Here is a 21428-nt window from a genome sequence, read left to right on the forward strand (position 1 = left end):
GGCAACTTGAATTTCAAAACTCTGAGTATTTAGGGCTTTTTGACTTAGGTGGTTTCACTGTACCAAAAAGTCTATGTTGTAATTTTTTTCTGAAATTTAACTCTCAAGACCTTCTGTTGTTTTAAAGACATTCATACCTTGTTAAGTTATCCGTTTTGCATTCCTTTTCACTGCATTATTTGTTGGCCACCTTCAAAGATGGGTCAGACCCGTTGATGTGTTGTTTAAAAATGTCATCCCTCCCTTTAATTATGTATACTAATAGTCTTGTCACATTCTTGGAGCATCTTTCTCTTATTTGAATAAAGTAGAATTAACAAAATGTTAAATTAAGTCCTCAATGGAACACAATTTGAACAAAAAAATTTACTTGTAAATTACTGTAAAACCCATAATGTAAATTGAAAGAAAATATTGTGCAACGTATCATCGCCCAACACAAGGTAGGAAAGTAAGAAATGTTTACTTAGAGAGAATTCAAATGGAACAGTGTGTGACAACAGCATTGCTAATATTTGGACTGCAGGACTCATTTCACAAGTAAATAATTGAGTGGTGCATAACCGTGAGAGGCTTTTTCCCTCCCATGTATTATTTTATGCTTCACACTGTAAAACTGGAGTTTAATATTGTTGTTAACACTTCATAAACATCATAAAAGCCTTTTACCTCCCACTGATGTTAGACACCATACATTGCCATCCTTGTGTCTGGAAATAAAAGGTTTTTATTTTATTTTTCTTATTTTGCATGATTTTGGAAAATAATTTGCAGTGTATATATCTGGGGAGCATTACATTGCGCGAACTTTAAAGGTTCAGAGGAAATATGAGGGGGCGTAGTAAACTGAAATGCTTGATCAGGAAAGTAAAATACTACAATGTGCTGTTTGTAAAAGGTGACAGAAAATTGTCCTTTTTTTCATGTGGGTAAACCACTTTTCTTTTAACATTACTCAACTTTAAACGATTTTGGACATTCTAATGTCTGTGATTCATGTGTTCAGCATATTGAAAATAAGGTAGAACAGAACAATAAAGACAATAAGGTAAACATGTCGCACTCAAAATATGGCCAATTTAACAGCGTCTGCTTGTTAAAAATTTCTGTACATGAAATCTGACGGAATAAAAATAAGATTTACTTAAAAATTATGACTCACTTAAAAACTACACACAAAATGTCAGTCAAACACATGTAAACATATTGTAACAAAAAACTAATTTTATAAAGACCATTAAACCTATGTAGGAAAACGATGTTATTTTTGTCTGTCATACTTTTTCAAAACAGATCTTTCAAAACATTTGCAATGTTACAACCTAATATCTAAATTCACATTTTCCCCCCCGAACCCCCTTGACATATGATCAATGTTTGGGAGACTCAACGATGGTGTATCATAGTTCATCTTTGACAGTCTTTTCCTCTTTGTGGCTCTTAAGCTGACACTTGCACACACTTGTGTGTTCATCAGACTGAGGCACCAGCTCCATGTCAGCGTGGCGGCTTGGCTGACCCGCCTGCCGCTGGGCGTACATCAGCAGCACTCGCTGATAGTAACAGTAGAGTCTGCTGGGTTGCAGCAGCACACGGGCCGCAGCCTGACCCGCACTGGCGATCTTTTGTGCTTCGGCGTCATTCTCTTTGGCCCATTTAATTTTTTCCAACAGGTCCAGCAGGTTTCTCTTGAAGGGGACATAGTGGGTCCCGGCTTGTAGACTACTGTAGAAATATTCATAGTAGTGCGAGTCCTGCTTCAGAACCAGGCTGTTCCCAAGCATCAGGTAAGGAAAACGATACGCCGCCACTGTGCCGTCCACATTCACCTGGTACTTGTACTGAGGAGAATAAAACACAGTGAATAAGAAACTCAAACGCTTCCGCACGCGGTTCCGGTGACCTAACCCCCACCTTAAAGAAATCAAAGAATCCAACAAGCGGTGCTTTGCCAACATGTTTCTCTCTGTCTCTGAAAAAGAACCATCCTGTGATCCCAGCATCCAGAAGCTCTGGATGTTTCTTGGACAGAGAAACCAGCTGCAGACGCTCCTCTCTGCTATCCCGGCCACGGAAAAATGCCCGATCTGTTTTGTTTGCCCATGAGGGACCTGAAAAAGATTGTCCACAGTCTTAGTTTTCTCTGGTCCGAATCAGTGGATGACTGAAAATTTGGCCCATTACCCAGAACACACTCTTCACTCTCTTTCCACGCTCTGCATAGCAGCTGTTGTTTATCTGTGTACCGGATGTTACGTTCCAAAAACTTCAGCTACTTAATACCACAATCACTTGCACTTTTCACATTCTTGGGAGCCATACTGAGGGCTAATTTACAGCAAAATAAAAAAAAAACTGACAAAGAAAGATACTTGAAATAAGTGAAGCGCAGAGATAATTATTAACGATGTGCAAAGCAAAAGCACAATTTAGCATTCCGTGTGGATGTCAGGAAGCAAAGTTCGTGAACCAGAGCAATGTTTGTTCAAAAAATTTGTTATAAATTGATTTGTTAGTGAAATTCCATTTGGCTTGCTTTGTTCACTGTTAAAACAAAAACAACAAGATAACTTAACTTACTAACTTAAAAACTTACATGTGAATATAGCCCATGTGTCAGTCCTGTGATTGAGTAATAGTATAAGAATGTACCCCACCTCTCACTCTACTTTTACATGAGAAAAATCTTGTAAAAACTAGTATTTTCTTTTCGATAACAATAGTATTAGGATTCATAATTATCCATATTGGGACAAAGGATTTTGTCAATATCGCATAGCGCTAGCATCGACAACTTCACCGACGCTAAAAAATGTCCCGTTAATGATTAACGCTAACCCAGAGAAAACCGATAACATGGAGAGAACATGTGAAGGATTGAGTTGACAATCGAACAATAAACTCAGAACTGTGAGGCAGATGGGCTATCCACCAGGACACCATGCTGTCCCCAATTACCATACATAAAATTTTACTGTGACTCATGAGTATGTTACCTGTGTTGCCTTGAATGGAGAGCAGGTCATTGGTGACACCTCTCATGGTCTCCAGAGTGGAATGTGTGAGATCATAGGTGGGGAGGACAATATCTCGTGAGTCTGTAGAACCACACCAGGACAAGACTGGAACAGGACTTGCATCAGCTGGCCTCGTTTCCAAAGGCCAGTCACCAACATTGATGTAAAATTCGACATCAGGCACCCTCACCTTCACAGATTAACGATCCAGTCAGTTACCAAGCAATGTCATTAGATTCTCATCAAATGGTACTCTTGACACCTCCTGGAGCCGTCACCTTATCATGGTGGAGAGGTTTGTGTGTCTCAATGATCCTAGGAGCTAAGTTGTCTGGGGCTTTATGCCCCTGGCAGGGTCCAGAACTGAGGCCCCCCTCCGGAGCCAGGCCTGGAGGTGAGGCTTGATGGCGAGCGCCTGGTGGCCGGGCCTGCACCAGAGGGGCTCGACCGGGCACATCCCGAAAAGGCAACATGGCTTTCTCTTCCTATGGGCTCACCTCCTGTGGGAGGGGCAAACGGGGTCTGGTGCTATGTGAGCTGGGTGGCAGCCGAAGGCGGGGACCTTGGCAGTCCGATCCCCGGCGACAGAAGTGGCTCTAGGGACTCTCTGGCAGGGAAAGAGCCTGAGCTGGTATGCGACGTCGAGAAATTCCGACTGGACATAGTTGGGCTTACCTCAAAACACAGCTTCCACTCTTGAGTTGCCCACAGTGAGAGGCACTGAGCAGGTGTGGGTATACTGATTGCCCCAGGCTTGATGCCTGTACGTTGGGTTTCACCCCAGTACACGAGGGGGTAGCCTCCATTTGCCTTCGGGTAAGGGGACGGGACCTCAATGTTGTTTATGCCTATGCACCACACAGCAGCTAAGACTACCCAACATTTTTGGAGTCCTTGGAGGAGGTGCTGGAGGGCACTCCCGCTGGGGACTCCCTCGTTCTGCTGGGGGACTTCAACTCTAATGTGAGCAATGACAGTGAGACCTGGAAGAGTGTGATTGGCAAGAAACGCCCCCTCAATCAGAAGTCGAGCGGTGTTCTGTTATTGGACTTCTGTACTTTTCACGGATTGTCCCAAGTGGAACACACCAGGCACCAAGACACCCTAGGCCGCAGTTTGACTCTGTGTTCATGTCATCAGACATGCAGCTGCATGTCACACTCGGGTGAAGAGACTGGCGGAGCTGTCAACCGATCACCACCTGTTGGTGAGTTGGCTCTGATGGCGGGGGAAGATGCAAGTCCGATCTGGCAGACCCACACTTATTGTAAGGGTCTGCTGGGAACATCTGACAGAGTCCGCTGACAGAAGGAGTTTCATCTTCCACTCCGGTAGAACTTCGCCCACGTCTCAGTGGAGGCGAGTGAGCTTGAGTCCGAGTGGACCATGTTCCGCGCCTCCATTGTTGAGGTAGCTGACCAGAGATGCGGACGTAAGGTGGTCGATGCCTGTCGTGTTGGCAACGCCCGAATCCGTTGGTGGACAACAGCAGTAAAGGACATTGTCAAGGTGAAGAAGGAGTCCTATCGGGCCGTTTTTGGCCTGTGGGACTCTGGAGTCAGCTGATGGGTACCGGCTGGACATGCGGAACGCGGCATTGGTGGTCACTGAGGCAAAAACCTGGCCGTGGGAGGAGTTCAGGGAGGCCATGGAAAACGACTTTGGGGAAATTCCGGTCCACCATCCGGCGTCTCAGAAGGGGGAAGCAGTGCACCATCAACACTGTGTATAGTGGGGATGGGCTGCTGACCTCAGGACGTAGTGATGCGGTGGACTGAATACTTCGAAGACCTCAATTCTACGACACGCCTTCTCAGGAGGAAACAGAGTCTGGGAGCTCTGAGGCAGGGTCTACCACTGGGGTTGAAGTCACCAAGGTGGTTAAAAAGCTCCTCGGTGGCAGGGCCCCAGGGGGTGGATGAGATCATCCCGGAGATCCTAAAGGCTCTGGATGTTGTAGGGCTGTCCTGGTTGACATGCCTTTGCAACATCGCGTGGACATCGGGGCCAGTGCCTCTGGATTGGCAGACCAGGGTGGTGGTCCCCCTTTGTAAGAAGGGGTACCGGAGGATGTGTTCGGATAGGGGGATCACACTCCTCCGCCTCCCTGGTAAGGTCTCTTCAGAGGTTCTGGAGAAGAGGGTCTATCAGGAATTCAAATCTCAGATTTAGGAGGAGCAATGTGGTTTTCGTCCTGGCCATGGAACAGTGGACAAGCTCTACCATAGGGTTGGGCATCGAGAACCGATTGGAACCGGGACTAACATTCTGGTTGTCACGGAATCGTTCAAATTTTAAGAAATCGTTGCCTGTTTCGATGCCTACAGTCTGCCGACTCCGAAGAAGAAAGTAGCAAAAACCAACCAAGAAGAATGCGAACAAAGACGTGCTTGTGCCCAACGGCAGTGGCGAACAAAAGTGTTTCTTAACTTTGTTAAAATAAATGACCAGTTGCCTCAGTGCAAAACTTGGAATAAGATTATACTGTGTAAAGGAGGCTTTCGCAATGTATAGAAGTCTGACATGCTCCCTCAAAGAAAGAAAGAAAGAAAGAAAGAAAGAAAAATAAAAAGAAAGAAAAAGAAAGTTCGCATTACAAGGTTAAAATTGAGCTAAAACTTCAACAAAGGTCAAACTAGCAACTTCACAATGAATTGGGACAGATTTCACATAAACGTCTCACAAAGTCAAAAACACAAACCTTGTGCCTCATCGGTGGGTAGGTAAAGGAATCGTTGTATAGCGCATTTGGTTCCATTCATTACTCTCTCATGCCGTCTCGTTTCCCTTTCGTTTGGTTTTCACCAGTCGTGTGAAGTTACCTTTCGTGCCAAAATTCTGAGTTCCGGTGCGTACCCTCCAAAATAAAAGGTTATAACTTGCACATATAAATCATTTGACATGATAAAACAGTGGCAAAAAAACTTTTAACAATGCTATATTTAAGTTTTAGCTGAAACCATGAATATTAAGTCAATTAGTTAGTTAAACACACACTGCCTTTTATTTCATAGCTTTGATATTGCTACTGGTTATAAAGAACCCCGAGTCAAATGTTCATTTTAGTCTATGCTGTGAGCTGGTAAGAAAATGGATGTTCATAATTTGGACACCTCTTATTTAAACCATGCAAATTAGAACCAGAATCGAAATGAGGAACCGGAATCGGGACCGGAATCACTCAAATTCAGACGATGCCCAACCCTACTCTACACCCTCAGCAGGGTCCTCGAGGGTGCATGGGAGTTGGCCCAACCAGTCTACATTTGTTTTGTGGACTTGGAGAAGGCGTTCAACCGGGTCCCTCTGGGAGTCCTGTGGGGGGTGCTTCGGGAGTTTGGGATACCGGACCCCCTGATAGGGGCTGTTCGGTCCTTGTATGACAAAGTTTGGTCCACGTTGCCAGCAACAAGTCGAATATGTTTCCAGTGAGAGTTGGACTCCTTTAAAGGTGCCCTTTGTCACCAATTCTGTTTATTACCTTCATGTACAGAATTTCTAGGCACAGCCGAGGCGTTGAGGGGGTCTGGTTTGGGGACATCAGTATTACATCTCTGCTTTTTGCAGACAATGTGGTTCTGATGGGTGCATCAAGCCATTTTTTTTTTTTTATTGTAAACGATTTTAAAAAATTATAAACTCGATTTTTTTCCCCCTTGGGCTTCCATAGCTTCCGCCCTCCCCCTTGTTTCCGTCACTGAGATACACATACTAGCGTCAACATGGCTACTGCTGAAGAGAGTGAAACGTTTGTTCAAAAGAAAGGAATTGTATCGTCAGTTGTTTGGGTGTGCGGCGACAGACGTAGAGCAAGTAACTGCACGCTGCAATGTCTGTCAAGTTTAAATGTATAAAAGATATAGACAACAAACACAGACCTAATGTCCAACACAGACCTAATGTCCAACACCTCAACCAAAATATCATGTTATTTTGTTCAGAAATTCAGGGATACAAGTGGCACTCTTGATCTTTTAAAACAAAGCTTAACAATAGTCTGCACTTTATAAATCTGTATCGGTCTGTCGTGGTAAGGGAGCTGAGCCGAAAGGGAAAGCTCTCAATTTACCAATCAAGCTATGTTGCGACCCTCACCTTTGGTCACGAACTGAGGGTCGTGACCGAAAGAACAAGATCGCGGATACAAGCGGCTGAAATGAATCTTCCTCCGCAGGGGGTTCCGGGTTTTCCCTTAGATATAGGGTGAGAAGCTCGGTCCTCGGGGAGGGGCTCAAAGTCAAGCCGCTGCTCCTCCTCATGGAGAGGAGACAGATGAGGTCAGATTAGGTAGGAACAGGTGAGGTGTTCCGGGCACGTCTCACCAGGCCCCAGGGAAAACCCAGGACACAGTGGAGAGACTGTGTCTCCTAGCTGGCCTGGGAACACCTTGGGATCCCCCCCCCAGGAAGAGCTGGATGAAGTGGCTGGGGAGAGGGAAATCTGGGCTTCCCTGCTTAAGCTGCTGCCCCCGTGACCCGACCTCAGATAAGCGTAAGTAAATGGATGGATGGAAGGTACTCTTGAAACAGGAGGATTTCTTGGGAATAGTGGTTCAAACATTGTGACATACAGTACGTGCATACCTTCCTTGTCAGGGATAGTAGCATTTCATCAGAGAACATCTTGAAGTCGGTGTATTTTCCCAGCGTTCGGCGGAACAGACGATTGTTGATGATGGCATAGTGAATGATACCGCCTCTGTTTGAAAATCTTTGAGGCCCCTGCTCCCTGAGATGCTGCAGGTTGATCGTCGGAAAAGATGTGAAGTCTGCCTCAATCTGAGGCTCGTCAAGTGGACACTGCATGACACTCTGCCAGGCAGAGGCGTCAGGTTCAGGACAGTCACAGTATTCATGATAGACTGGACCTAGAGATTAAAAATAACTGTTCATTTAACACAAGCAACACGATGGAATAGTGTTTATCTGCCTCACAGTCCATAGGTTCTGTGATCAAACCTAGTGCCTTCCTGTGAAGAGTTCCATGTTCTCCCAGTCCGTGGGTTTTTTTCTAGGTACTTGGGCTTCCTCCCACATTCATAAAACATGCACGGTACACAGCAAAAACTTGAAACCTTACCAAGAATATTTGTCTTTTTCTAGTCAAAACTAATATGATTACACTTAAAATAAGATGCATTACCAAAGACGTAACTTGTTTGTAGATTAATTTAACTTGTTTTAAGTTAATTTTTAGTTGAAATAAGAAATAAGTTTATTTTCTTACAACACAGGTAATTTTTTTTCTACTTATTTCAATTAAAAATTAGCTTGATACAAGGGAAAATTGTCTAAAAAAATATTTTTTTCATGAGAAGTGTCATTGTAAGTGTAATCAGACTAGTTTTGAATATAAAATGTCAGTTCATGGAAAATTCTAAATGACCATAGGAGTGTTAATAAGTGTGAATGGTTGTCTGTCTATAAGTGACCCGAGACCACTGGCGACGAGTTCTGGGTGTAACCACGCCTCTCGCCCAAAGTCAGCTGGGTTAGGCTCTCGCTCACCTATGACCCAAATGAGGAAAAGCGATAACGATTGCTGGATAGTACATCACCCAACAATAAGTGCATTTATTCAATGGGGTGCACAGCACAGACACTACAATGAGCATCACATCCATCCATCTATTTTCTGAACCGCTTATCCGCACTAGGGTCGCGGGTGTGCTGGCACCTATCTCAGCTGACTTTGGGCGGGAGGCGCCGTCCACCCTGAGCTAGTCGCCAGCCAATCGCAGAGCACAAATTGTCAAACAACCATTCGCACTCACATCCACAAATGTGAGTTGCACACAATGAAACACAAAATTGATTCAACCATTGACCTCATATGGGTCGGAGCCTATCTAAACTGACTTTATGGGAGAGACGGGTATACCCTTAACTGGTCACCAGTCAATCACAGGACATATAGCCACAACAACTTACAATAACCTATGGACATTTAGAGTTTTCAATCAAACTACCATGTTCCATGTTTTTCAAATGTGGAACGAAGATTACCTGGAGAAAACCCAGAGAGAGAACATGCAAATGCTACATAGGAGGGCCTCGGCCGAAATTTGAATCCAAGACCTCTCGACTGTAAAGCAGACATGTTTAACCGCTACCAAAAGTAGTGTAATTTTTGTGTCAGAGTCAGTAAAGTTGCTTAAAAACTGTGTTCACGTTTGAGACCTCAGCTCAAGGATTCATTCAGTGTATGTTTTTCCTTTTGATTTTTATTTTTTTTTTCACTTCCAATAAAAGTTAGGTGTTCAGAGAAGAATACAGAAAACCCTCGTTTATCATTGCTGAACAGGTTGGAAACATGGGTAGGACAAAATGGAACAGTCCTTAAATGGTTCAGGTCCTACCTGGAGGAAAGGAGTTATTTTGTAACCAATGGAAGTGTTCAATCTCATCGAATGGCAATGACCTATGGGGTCCATCAAGGGTCAGTTCTTGGACCCCTCCTGTTCAGCCTGCTACCCTTGCGCCAAATTCTTCAGAACTTTGTTGACTATCATTGCTATGCAGATGACACAGCTATATCTAGCAGAGTCTCCAGATGACTACAGTTCAATTGAGGTGTTGTGTCACTGTCTAAAACATAACTGGTTGAGCCCAAATGTTCTTCAATTAAACCACAACAAAACTGTGATAATTGTTTTTTGGGAAAGAAAGGAAAAGAGGATTGTTGTTAGCAAATACCTGGAGTCACCCTCTTTAAAAACCAAAGACCAAGCCCAAAACCTTGGTGTACTGATAGATTCCGACCTGACTTTCAACAATCAATTACAACCCCAATTCCAATGAAGTTGGGATGTTGTGTTAAACATAAATAAAAACAGAATACAATGATTTGCAAATCATGTTCAACCTATATGTAATTGAATACACTACAAAGACAAGATATTTAATGTTCAAACTGATCAACTTGATTGTTTTAAGTAAATAATCATTAACTTGGAAATTTATGGCTGCAACACGTTCCAAAAAGGTGGCAAAAAATACTGAGAAAGTTGAGGAATGCTCATCAAACACGTTTGGAACATCCCACAGGTGAACAGGCTAATTGGGAACAGGTAGGTGCCATGATTTGGGTATAAAAGGAGCTTCCCTGAATTGCTCAGTCATTCACAAGCAAAGATGGGGCGAGGTTCACCTCTTTGTGAACATGTGCGTGAGAAAATAGTCGAACAGTTTAAGGACAATGTTCCTCAACGTACAATTGCAAGCGATTTAGGGATTTCATCATCTCCGGTCCATAAAATCATCAAAAGGTTCAGAGAATATGGAGAAATCACTGCATGTAAGCGTCAAGGCCGAAAACCAACATTGAATGCCCGTGACCGTCGATCCCTCAGGCGGCACTGCATCAAAAACCGATATCAATGTGTATAGGATATCATCACATGGGTTCAGGAACACTTCAGAAAACCAATGTCAATAAATACAGTTCGGCGCTACATCCGTAAATGCAACTTAAAACTCTACTATGCAAAGCAAAAGCCATTCATCAACAACATCCAGAAATGCCGCTGGCTTCTCTGGGCCGAGCTCATCTAGCATGGACTGATGCAAAGTGGAAAAGTGTTCTGGGGTCCGACGAGTCCACATTTCAAATTGTTTTTGGAAATTGTGGACGTCGTGTCCTCCGGGCCAATGAGGAAAAGAACCATCCGGACTGTTATGGACGCAAAGTTCAAAAGCTAGCATCTGTGATGGTATGGGACTGTGTTAGTGCCAATGGCATGGGTAACTTACACATCTATGAAGGCATCATTAATGCTGAAAGGTACATACAGGTTTTGGAGAAACATATGCTGCCATCCAAGCAACGTCTTTTTCATGGACGCCCCTGCTTATTTCAGCAAGACAATGCCAAACCACATTCTGCACGTGTTACAACAGCGTGGCTTCGTAGTTAAAGAGTTCGGGTACTAGACTGGCCTGCCTGCAGTCCAGACCTGTCTCCCATTGAAGATGTGTGGCGTATTATGAAGCGTAAAATACGACAACGGAGACCCCGGACTGTTGAAGAGCTGAAGCTGTACATCAAGCAAGAATGGGAAATAATTCCACCTACAAAGCTTCAGCAATTAGTGTCCTCAGTTCCCAAATGTTGATTGAATGTTGTTAAAAGAAAAGGTGATGTAACAGAGTTGTAAACATGACCCTGTCCCAGCTTTTTTGGAACGTGTTGCAGCCATAAAATTCTAAGTTAATGATTATTTGCTAAAAAAGTTTGAAGATTAAATATCTTGTCTTTGAAGTGTATTCAATTAAATATCGGTCGAACATGATTTGCAAATCATTGTATTCTGTTTTTATTTATGCTTAAAACACAACGTCCCAACTTCATTGGAATTGGGGTTGTACTAAAACTGCCCCTACCACCTGAAGAACATATCCTTGCACGTGCCAAGCAGACCAGGAGAAGCTCATCCATGTTTTATCCATGTTTTCAAGTAGACTTGACTACTGTAATCGTCTTCTGACTGGACTCCCCAAAAAGAGCATTAAACAGCTGCAGCTCATTCAGAATGCTGCAGCTTGGGTTCTGACCAGAACAAATAGGTCAGAACATATTACTCCAATTCTAAAGTCTCTACACTGGCTCCCAGTCAGCTTTAGAATAGATTTTAAAGTTCTGCTACGGGTTTATAAATCACTAAATGGTTTAGGCCCTGAATACATGAAATAAATGCTCATGGAATATAATTCCAGTAGGGCTCTGAGATCTACAGACTCAGGTCAAATAGTGGAGCACAGAGTCCAGATCAAACATGGTGAAGCAGCATTTAGCTATTATGCTGCACACAAATGGAATAAGTTGCCAACAGAAGTGATGTCAGCCACAAGTGTGAATGTTTTTAAGTCCAGGTTAAAAACTCTTCTTATTTCTCATGCTTTTTAGAGCATTTCCACGTTTAAATGATGTTTCTTGCACTGTACGCTGTTTTAATTCTACTTTTATTTTTCTCTTTGTTTTAAATGTTTATAAGCTGTTTTTTCCTTTGTTTTGAAATACTTTTAATCATGTAAAGCACATTGAGTCACCTTATGTATGAAATGCACTATTTCAAGACATTTGCTTTGCTTTGCTATAAATTTATAAAGTAAGATTCCAATATGAGATACTTTAGAGAGGTGCAGGTATTTTATTTGTCCACTTGAGGTCACCATCCACACACCATACAAAAGCACATGCCTATTAGAGATGTTATGCTCTGCTTGAATGACATGAACATCAGCCCATGCGGACATGGTGCGAACAGGCGATTTCCTGGCTTAAGCAATGGCATCGTTCCTCACACTGATGGTCCTGACAATGTAGTCCGCGAAAAGCATTATGGAAACCCAGAATTCATAGGGGTGATGTTAATACCTACAGTACTTTAGTTATAGAAAATATACGTTAGACCAATCTGATCGGCTTGATCGGTATCGGCCGATAATTAGCTTTTTATGATGATCGGCTTTAATGTCATAATTCGCCAATCCGATCAATGCTCCGCAAAAGACATTTACTCCACGTCGCCATCGTGTACAGTATATTTGAATCCAAAAGCTAGTGTATTTTTAGCCTCATCGCTTGTCTTTTGACATAGTACTGCAAATATCTGACAGGCAATAAAGTTATTTAAAAAAAAAAAAAACATGTCGGCGGTCTGGGACAGACAATGCGTGGATCAGACTACAAGACAAATTTGGTCTTTCACGATTGCATTATGTCAGACTACTACAATAAAATCTTGTATTCCGATACCACCGCATCCCGTCTTTTACGATCACTGGGCTTTATCTTGTCAATTCAAACGCGACCAGATACACTTGTTACCATGGCGACTACAACAACAATGGATCGCGTCATGTGTATGATAAGAACTAAATGGAAAAAAAACGTGGTGGTGGTCACCGGTGCTCGGGACAGGACTTTGATTCAAGGATTGCTTGAGGTATGTTCAAATACTTTTAATACGATACGGCTCGAAAAGCAGGCAACAAAACATTGCTAGCTACTGCTAGCACTAACGGTTGTACCGGCATTCTGTCGGATCATGCTCTAAAGTTTCGGTGTGTGTGAAGTAATTTAATTACATAAAGTAATTTAATTACACTAAGTTAGCACCCATTATTTCTGTCATGTTGTAATGTTTGTTTGACCTGACTGATTAGAATAAATGACCTGACTAGACTAGAGATTACTTTTGAAGATACTCAGTGGACAGTACACAAGTATATACAGTAAATGAACAAGTCATTTAAATAGACACATTGCTCCATCTTGTGATCGGATCGGTTATCGTTTTTTTTAAACTTGCTGATTGGTGAACGGCCCCAAAAATCCTGATCGTGTAAGGCCTAATAGAAAATAAAGCTAAACATTGTGCTTTAATTGAATGTGTTCGTGTTGATATTGTTATGAAAGTGTGCATTAGTTATTTGTATTTGTGAATTTAGTTCATAAAACTCCCACTGTGGCTAGTATTTTAAACAGTGGGATGTTCTTTTTATCCTCCAGCAATTTGGTGACTTATGTATGAGTTGAGATTACTCAGTAAGGTTTCTTTTTTTGCTAAGAATAAGAGCCCAATTGACCATATGTGAGTCAATGCTGCCACATTAAAACCATTTAGTCAATACAGCTAACTGTATCAGCAATGTGCAGGTGACTAACCGCACTACACTAACCCATAAAAAAATCTGTGATGCACTGAAAAATTACGTGAAGTAAGCAGCCTCTTTTTGAAAGCTGAAATAGCGAGTATAGAGTCCTATACTTTGGCCTAATTTTCTAAATATTTCACAGTGGTTAACTTTTTTTTTTGTGCGACAAGAATTAAAGAAATGATTCAAGATAGATCTCTGAATTATTCACATTCATATCATGCAAATCATCTGGACGCATTTGCCATTAAAACTTCAGTGCTTATTGTTTGCACATCTTAAAATTACCAGTGGTTAACTACAGCGGCTGAAATAAGTATTTAACACATCGCCATATTTCTCATTAAATATATTTCCAAAGGTGCTATTGACATGAAAATTGCATCAGATGTTGGGAACAACAAAAGTAATCCATACATAGAAAGAAAGTGAGCAAATAAGCTCAGAATTTAAGTTGTGTGTAAAAATGTCACAGGGAAAAAGTATTGAACACACGAAGAAAGGGAGGCACAAAAAGGCATGGAAAGCCAAGACAACACCTAAAATCTATCAATAATCAAATATCAATCCAGCCCCTTTTCAGTGCAAATGAATATCAGCTGGTTCAGTCCGAATTGAAGGCCTACAAAATGGTCTCATTGCCAAGGTGTGAGTCAAGACACATCTCATGATGGATAAGAGAAAAGAGCTGTCTCAAGACCATTGCAAAGTAATTGTTGCAAAACATAACAATGGCATTGTTTACAGGTGCATATCTAAGAACAAATAAACTCAGAAATTAAGTTGTGTGTAATAATGTGAAACGACACAGGTAAAAAGTATTGAACACACCAACTGGCATTTATTTTAATACTTTGTACAAAAGCCTTTGTTTGCAATGACAACTTCAATGCAATGCAATGGTCATTGCACCGGACTATTGCAATATTAGTCTTTCGAACTGCTCTAAGTGCTAGAGGACACTGCATCTTTTTGCACAATTGTCAAAAAAAAAAAGTACCGGCATTACCAGATAACTAGCAACCCTTTATTGCTCAGTGACTTTTTTTGTCAATGTCTTTATGTCTCAAAAGTGTTCTCTGTCAATTGACTGTCTGTTGTCGTACAAGAGCGGCTCCAACTACCGGAGACAAATTCCTTGTGTGTTTTTTGGACATACTTGGCAACTAAAGATGATTCTGATTCAAGACGCCTCCTTATGGAGAAACTAGTCACATGCATTGCTCTGGTGTGATTTTGGCCCATTCTTCCACACAAGCAGTCTTCAAATCTTGAAGGTTCAATGGGCTTCTTTTATGGACCTTGAGTTACAGTTCTTTCCATAGATTTTCGATTGGATTCAAGTCAGGTGATTGATGGGCCAGTCTAGCAGCTTTATTTTTTTTCTTTGAAACCTATAGAGAGTTTCCTTGGCAGTATTTTTTGGATCAATATACTGCTGAAATGTCCACCCTCGTTTCATTTTCATCATACTCGTAGATGGCAGCAGATTCTTTTGTCAAGAATGTCTCGATAGATTTTCCCATTCATCCTTCCTTAAATAATGTGACGTTTATCAGTACCATTTGCTGAAAAGCAGCCCGACACCATGATGTTCCCACCTCTGAACTTCAATGTTGGTATGATGTTTTTAGGGTGATGTGCAGTGCCATTTCTCCTCCAAACGTCATATGCATTATGGCATCCAAAGAGTTACATTTTGCTGTCATCTAACCAGACTATGTTCTCCTAGTATTTAACTGGCTTGCCCAAATGTTGTTCAGCAAACTTTAAACGAGCTTTGATATGCTTTTTTTCAGCAATGGGGTCTTGCGTGGTGGCCGTGCTTACAGGCCATGCATGGTACATTACTCACCGTTTTCCTTGTGACAATATCCATCCATCTATCCATTTTCTGTACCGCTTATCCTCACTAGGGTTGTGGGCGTGCTGGAGCCTATCCCAGCTATCTTCGGGCGAAAGTACACCCTGAACTGGTTGCCAGCCAATCGCAGGGCACATATAAACAAACAACCATTTGCACTCACATTCACACTTACGGGCAATTTAAGAGTCTTCAATCAACCTACCACGTATGTTTTTGGGATGTGGGAGGAAAACTGAGTGCCCGGAGAAAACCCACGCGGGCACAGGGAGAACATGCAAACTCCACACAGGCGGGGCCGAGATTTGAACCCTGGTCCTCAGAACTCTGAGGCAGGTGTGCTAACCAGTCGTCCACCATGCCATCCCCTTGTGACAACAGTACCTGCTAATTCCAGGTCTTTTTAAAGGCAGTCCTTGGCTCTTGGACAACTCTTCTGATTATACTTTGCAGTCCTCTGTCAGAAATCTTGGAGGACCTGATCGAGGCAAATCTATGGTGGTATAATTGGCTTTCCACTTGCGTATTATAGCCCCAACCGTGCTCACTGGAACGCTCAGAAGCTTAGATATCCTGTAACCAATGCCATCGTTATGTTTTGCAACAATTACTTTGCGATGGTCTTGAGACAGCTCTCTGCTCTTACCCATCATGAGATCTGTCTTGACTCACACCTTGGCAATGAGACCTTTTTGTAGGCCATCAATTCAGACTGAACCATCTGATATTCATTTGCACTGACAATGGGCTGGATATCTGTTTGATTATTGATAGATTTTAGGTGTTGTCTTGGCTTTCAATGCCTTTTTGCACCTCCCTTTCTTCATGTGTTCAATACTTTTTCCCTATGTCATTTTGCACACAACTTAATTCCTGAGTTCATTTGCTTTACTTTCTTTGTATGTATGGATTACTTGGGTTGTTCCCAAATTTTCAGGTCAATAGCACCTTTGGAAGTATATTTAGTGCGAAAAATGGTGACGTGTTAAATACTTATTTCAGCTGCTGTATGTTCGACTTGCATGGCAGTTATGTTAAAAGTTACAAGCAACGTTAATAAAAACATTGCAAAGTTAAATGTAGGATGGCAACCACTTGAGTAAGGCAAGTATTACTATTTTGATTATTTTCTGAGAAAATGAGTTCCTGAAATAGAAGGTTGACCAGGGTCCTGGAGAGGATTCTATTGAAAATATGTTCCAGCGTCTCTGTGCATGACAAACTACTGACCTTGGATGATGTAGGGTGATTGGGAAACAGCAGTTTCATGATGGAAGATCTCAATTTTGAGGCCTGTTGGTGCTGTATTGTACAAGCGGTACCTCACTAAGAAGGATCCATCTCCTCTGTCCAGAGGTGGGGGGACGTGGATGCGGATGTGCTCCTTCTTCTCAAGTGAAGTTATCTTCACTTTAAAAGTGTCTTTACCTATACAAAATAGTGACTTACAGTGACACATATAGTATTGGGAGCCTGAGCCTATTGTTTGTCAGATGTGCATGTTCAAGAAAAAACTTTGGATTCTTAGAACAAAATTTCGTTTGGGCCATTTTTAGACTAAAAGTGATACACCAGACAACAAACTATATAACTACGAAGTCAATGCACTAGTTTCTTCTAAAACTCTAATCTAGCTTTTAATAAGAACGGGGGGATATTAGCAAACGTAGCAACTTTCCCGTTCTGGTAGTTTCTCGGTGCTGCAGGGTTAACATTTCCATAGCATATAAATCAGGTTTTACCTGGAGATAAAGTCAGATTTTCTCCTTTCGAATCGACCGCCTGGATGAAGAAGTACCGGACAGGCAAAACTATATCGGGGTGAAGTCCTGGACCCCAGATGAGACAACTCTCAGGGTTTAGTTTTTCACTGTGAATAAACGTGAGTTGTAAGCTAATAAACACAGCAAAGGCCAAATGCACACTTGGGAGCGCATTATAAAAAGGAGTGAGTGTGCCTACGTTACGTTTAAACATCGTATTGCGTAGTAGAGTGGGGACAACTGAATGGCTAAAAGATTGGCAGAAAACTTTTACTGTGCAGTCGACATGTTTGTTGGAAGCGAGGGACACGCCCATTAGCCAGTGATGCATTCAGGTTACGTCGAACATCTAACCTTCCAATACAAAACGTCACATTAATGTACAGAACTTCCATCCATCCATTTTCTGAGCTGCTTCTCCTCACTAGGGTCGCGGGCGTGCTGGAGCCTATCCCAGCTGTCATCGGGCAGGAGGCGGGGTACACCCTGAACTGGTTGCCAGCCAATCGCAGGGCACTCACAGTCACACCTACGGGCAATTTTAGAGTCTCCAATTAATGTTTTTGGGATGTGGGAGGAAACCGGAGTGCCCGGAGAAAACCCACGCAGGCACGGGGAGAACATGCAAACTCCACACAGGCGGGGCCGGGGATTGAACCCGGTCCTCAGAACTGTGAGGCTGACGCTCTAACCAGTCGCCCACCGTGCCGCCACGTAAATTAATAAATACATTTTTTTTTTCAATTTCACAAAATAGATAATGAAAACGTAAATAGATTTTTATTCCTCGTGGTGTACATTGCAATAGCCTACAGATACATATTGGCCAAATAATCTTAATTCTTTCTAACAACAACAACAAATTGATTAGTTAACCCGGTGCATGTGTCTAAACCAGGGGTGTCAAACTCAAATTCACTGTGGGCCAAACTTAAAAATTGGGACTACGTCGCGGGCCAAACTCAATATTTAGTGAAAAATCACTGCGACGTGCATGTTTCCCCTTTCTGCAGAAATGTAGCGTTAAAGTTTATCATATGACATCCATCCATTTTCTGAGCCGCTTCTCCTCATTAGGGTCGCAGGCGTGCTGGAGCCTATCCCAGCTATCATCGGGCAGGAGGCGGGGTAGACCCTGAACTGGTTACCAGCCAATCGCAGGGCACATACAAACAAACAACCATTCGCACCCACATTCACACCTACGGGCAATTTAGAGTTGTCAATTAACCTACCATGTATGTTTTTGGGATGTGGGAGGAAACTGGAGTGGCCGGACAAAACCCACGCAGGCACGGGGAGAACATGCAAACTCCATACAGGCGGGGCCAGGGATTGAACCCCGGTCCTCAGAACTGTGAGGACGCTCTAACCAGTCAGTCACCGTGCCAACTATCATATGACAACAAACTTAAATTTTGCTTAAACACTGAATCTGGAATGAACCAACTTTAATATTATAAACACGAGAAATCAAATTTGCGATAAAAGACATCAGTGGTATTTGTTTGTTGTTTTGTATTTAAATAGATGAATTCTTCTGTCTCTCTATCTTCTATTTATCTATCTCCAACCGCCTATCTTTTTTTATGTAAATCTTTTTTCAAAGGCCAACAACAAAACAACCCAAAAAAATAAGAATGTTCTTCAATAAAAATCCAAACCTCAAACTATTAACAGTCCCTGCCTAGGAGTTGATAAAGGACATTTAGAAAAAAAACATTAATTCAATTATGTTATATTCTTTGTTACAGCCACGTTGCTCCGCACACAACAAATAGGTCTGTCTTTTACTTTAGTGAACAGACAATCTGCCCCCCATCTGTCTTGGAAGTTAACCGTTTTCCATCTTTCGTTTGGCCATTTTTGGGAAGGGGAAGTGTAAATTTGCTCGAGGAGACTGGTAGCGTAGTTGCTAACGACTGCAACAGAAAGGGCAGGTGCGCTCGCCGGTCTAGACTGATGGGTCAACACACTAGCAAAGCATTCTGGGATTTGTAATATTAGGGGCGCATGTGCTATATACTGACGGGCCAGCTCTAATACACAATTGATATGGTCATGCGGGCCAAATATAATTACGCCGTGGCCTGAGTTTGACATATATGTTCTAAACAATGCTACAGTGATGTCTAGTCATCCTACGTAGTACAGTTACGTATTGTAATTACAGAAGTACATAAAGAGAATTACAGTGGTGTATGTGGTACCAAGCACTGAGACACGGGCACTGCTTTGAGGTTAGTGTGTTTATCACAAAAAACAAAAAATTAAAAAGTAGGGGTTAAACAACCAACTTCTGAATTTGGCAAAGCAGGTCAAAGCACTTCCTACCGGTTCAGGTGACTGGCAGAGCCCTCTGGCAGGAGACCAGGAAAACAACTGTATAACTATTAAACATCTACAATGTCTTTTCTTTTACATAAGACGTCATCAGGAGCTAAGATGACCATATCTGATGTTTAGGCTTCGTTTGTGTGAAATGATACATGTATGTAACTTTTGTCTGAAGACAAAAACAAACCAAAATTATAGCAAGTTTGGGTTTAAACCATTCATGCAGCCATACGGTAGGCACAAGCCGATGCAAACTGTAGGCCGGTCACAAGCCCGGATAAATGCAGAGGGTTGCGTCAGGAAAGGCATCCGCCTTAAAACTTTGCCAAACAAATGTGAGCGTTCAGCCAAAGAATTCCATACAAGATCTGACGTGGCCAGGGTTAACAACGTCCGCCACCAGCGCCATTAACCTTTAGGGGGCCGGTGGAAATTCAGCTACTGTGGGTCGAAGACGAAGGAGAGGTGGAAAGTGGGTTCTTCGGCAGAAAGAGAAAAGGAAAGCACAGAGCCTAGAACTGAATGACTTTGAATGTTGGGACTATTACAGGAAAAGCTAGGGAGGTGGTTGACATGATGATTAGGAGAACGTTAGATATATTGTGCGTCAAGGAGAGCAGGTGTAAAGGCAGTAAGGCGAGAAGCTTAGGCAAGGTTCAAATTATTTTACTATGGCATAGATGGGAAGAGAAATGGAGTAGCTGTTATTTTAAAGGAAGAGTTAGCTAAGAATGACTTGGAGATGACGTGTGTCAGACCGAGTGATGAGGGTGAAATTGAGGGTATAATGAGGGTGTTCTGTATAATGTAATTAGTGGCTATGCCCCACAAGTAGATGTGTTTCAAGAAAAGGTGACACAGGCTCTCGGTGGGCAGGAGGAGCTTCCAGAAGACTCCACCACTACAGCCAAGATGATCAGAGAGACAGAGGCAGGAGAGTACTTGTCTTCTGTTAGGAAAGGGGGGGAGGAGACTTGGTGGTGGAATTTTAAAGTACATGAAACCCTTCCATCCATCCATTTTCTGAGCCGCTTCTCCTCACAAGGGTCGCGGGCGTGCTGGAGCCTATCCCAGCTATCATCGGGCAGGAGGCGGGGTACACCCTGAACTGGTTGCCAGCCAATTGTAGGACACAAACAAACAAACAACCATTCGCACTCACAGTCACACCTACAGGCAATTTAGAGTCTTCAATTAATGCATGTTTTTGGGATGTGTGAGGAAACCAGAGTGCCCGGAGAAAACCCACGCAGGCACGGGGAGAACATGCAAACTCCACACAGGCGGGGCCGGGGTTTGAACCCAGGTCCTCAGAAATGTGAGGCTGATGCTCCAACCAGTCGTTCACCGTGCCGCGTACAGGCAACCATAAAAGGAAAATTGTTAGCTAAGAAGAAGTGCGACACAGAGGAACGAGGAGAGAAGACAAGAATACATGGACATGCGACGTAGGGTGAAGGTAGAGGTGGTAAAGGCCAAACAAGAGAGGCATATGATGATATATATGCCAGGTTGGACATTAAAGAAGGGAAGAAAGATCTATACAGGTTGGCTAGGCAGAAGGAAAGAGATGGGATGTGCAGCAAGTTGGGTGGTTAAGGATAGATGGAAATGTGTTAACTGGTGTCAGTAGTTTGGTGGATAGATAGAAAGAATACTTTGAGGAGTTGATGAATGAGGAAACTGAGAGATAAGAAAGAGTAGAAGAGGCAAGTGTGGTGGACCAGGAAGTAGCAATGATTAGTAAGGGGAAGTTAGAAAGGCACTAATGAGAATGAAAAATGGAAAG

The 21428-nt window shown here is 42.6% G+C and overlaps 1 protein-coding gene across 1 annotated transcript; it reads right to left on the reverse strand.

Annotated features, from left to right (window-relative positions):
• Window positions 1-447: 447 nt before the first annotated feature.
• On the reverse strand, window positions 448-17625 carry poglut3 (protein O-glucosyltransferase 3). Its single transcript, XM_061773201.1, has 6 exons — window positions 17282-17625; window positions 16770-16967; window positions 7601-7884; window positions 2997-3207; window positions 1915-2111; window positions 448-1841 (listed from the first exon to the last, which is right to left on the reverse strand). Exons 1-6 carry the CDS (start codon window positions 17616-17618, stop codon window positions 1401-1403), a joined length of 1668 nt encoding a protein of 555 aa, XP_061629185.1. The 5' UTR covers window positions 17619-17625; the 3' UTR covers window positions 448-1400.
• Window positions 17626-21428: the final 3803 nt, after the last annotated feature.

Source organism: Phyllopteryx taeniolatus, chromosome 5 (genome assembly GCF_024500385.1).
Source record: "Phyllopteryx taeniolatus isolate TA_2022b chromosome 5, UOR_Ptae_1.2, whole genome shotgun sequence".
In the NCBI taxonomy this organism is placed as follows: Eukaryota; Metazoa; Chordata; class Actinopteri; order Syngnathiformes; family Syngnathidae; genus Phyllopteryx; species Phyllopteryx taeniolatus.

Bases quoted from the DNA above. Each gene is read 5' to 3' on its own strand.
- poglut3 (XM_061773201.1), bottom strand. From the start codon at position 17,618: ATGGGCGTGTCCCTCGCTTCCAACAAACATGTCGACTGCACAGTAAAA. The intron at 3,208-7,600 runs GTATGCACGTAC...TAATCTGTGAAG, and splicing joins TACTATCCCTGACAAGGAAG to GTGAGGGTGCCTGATGTCGA. The intron at 2,112-2,996 runs GTAACATACTCA...AATCTTTTTCAG, and splicing joins CTCCATTCAAGGCAACACAG to GTCCCTCATGGGCAAACAAA.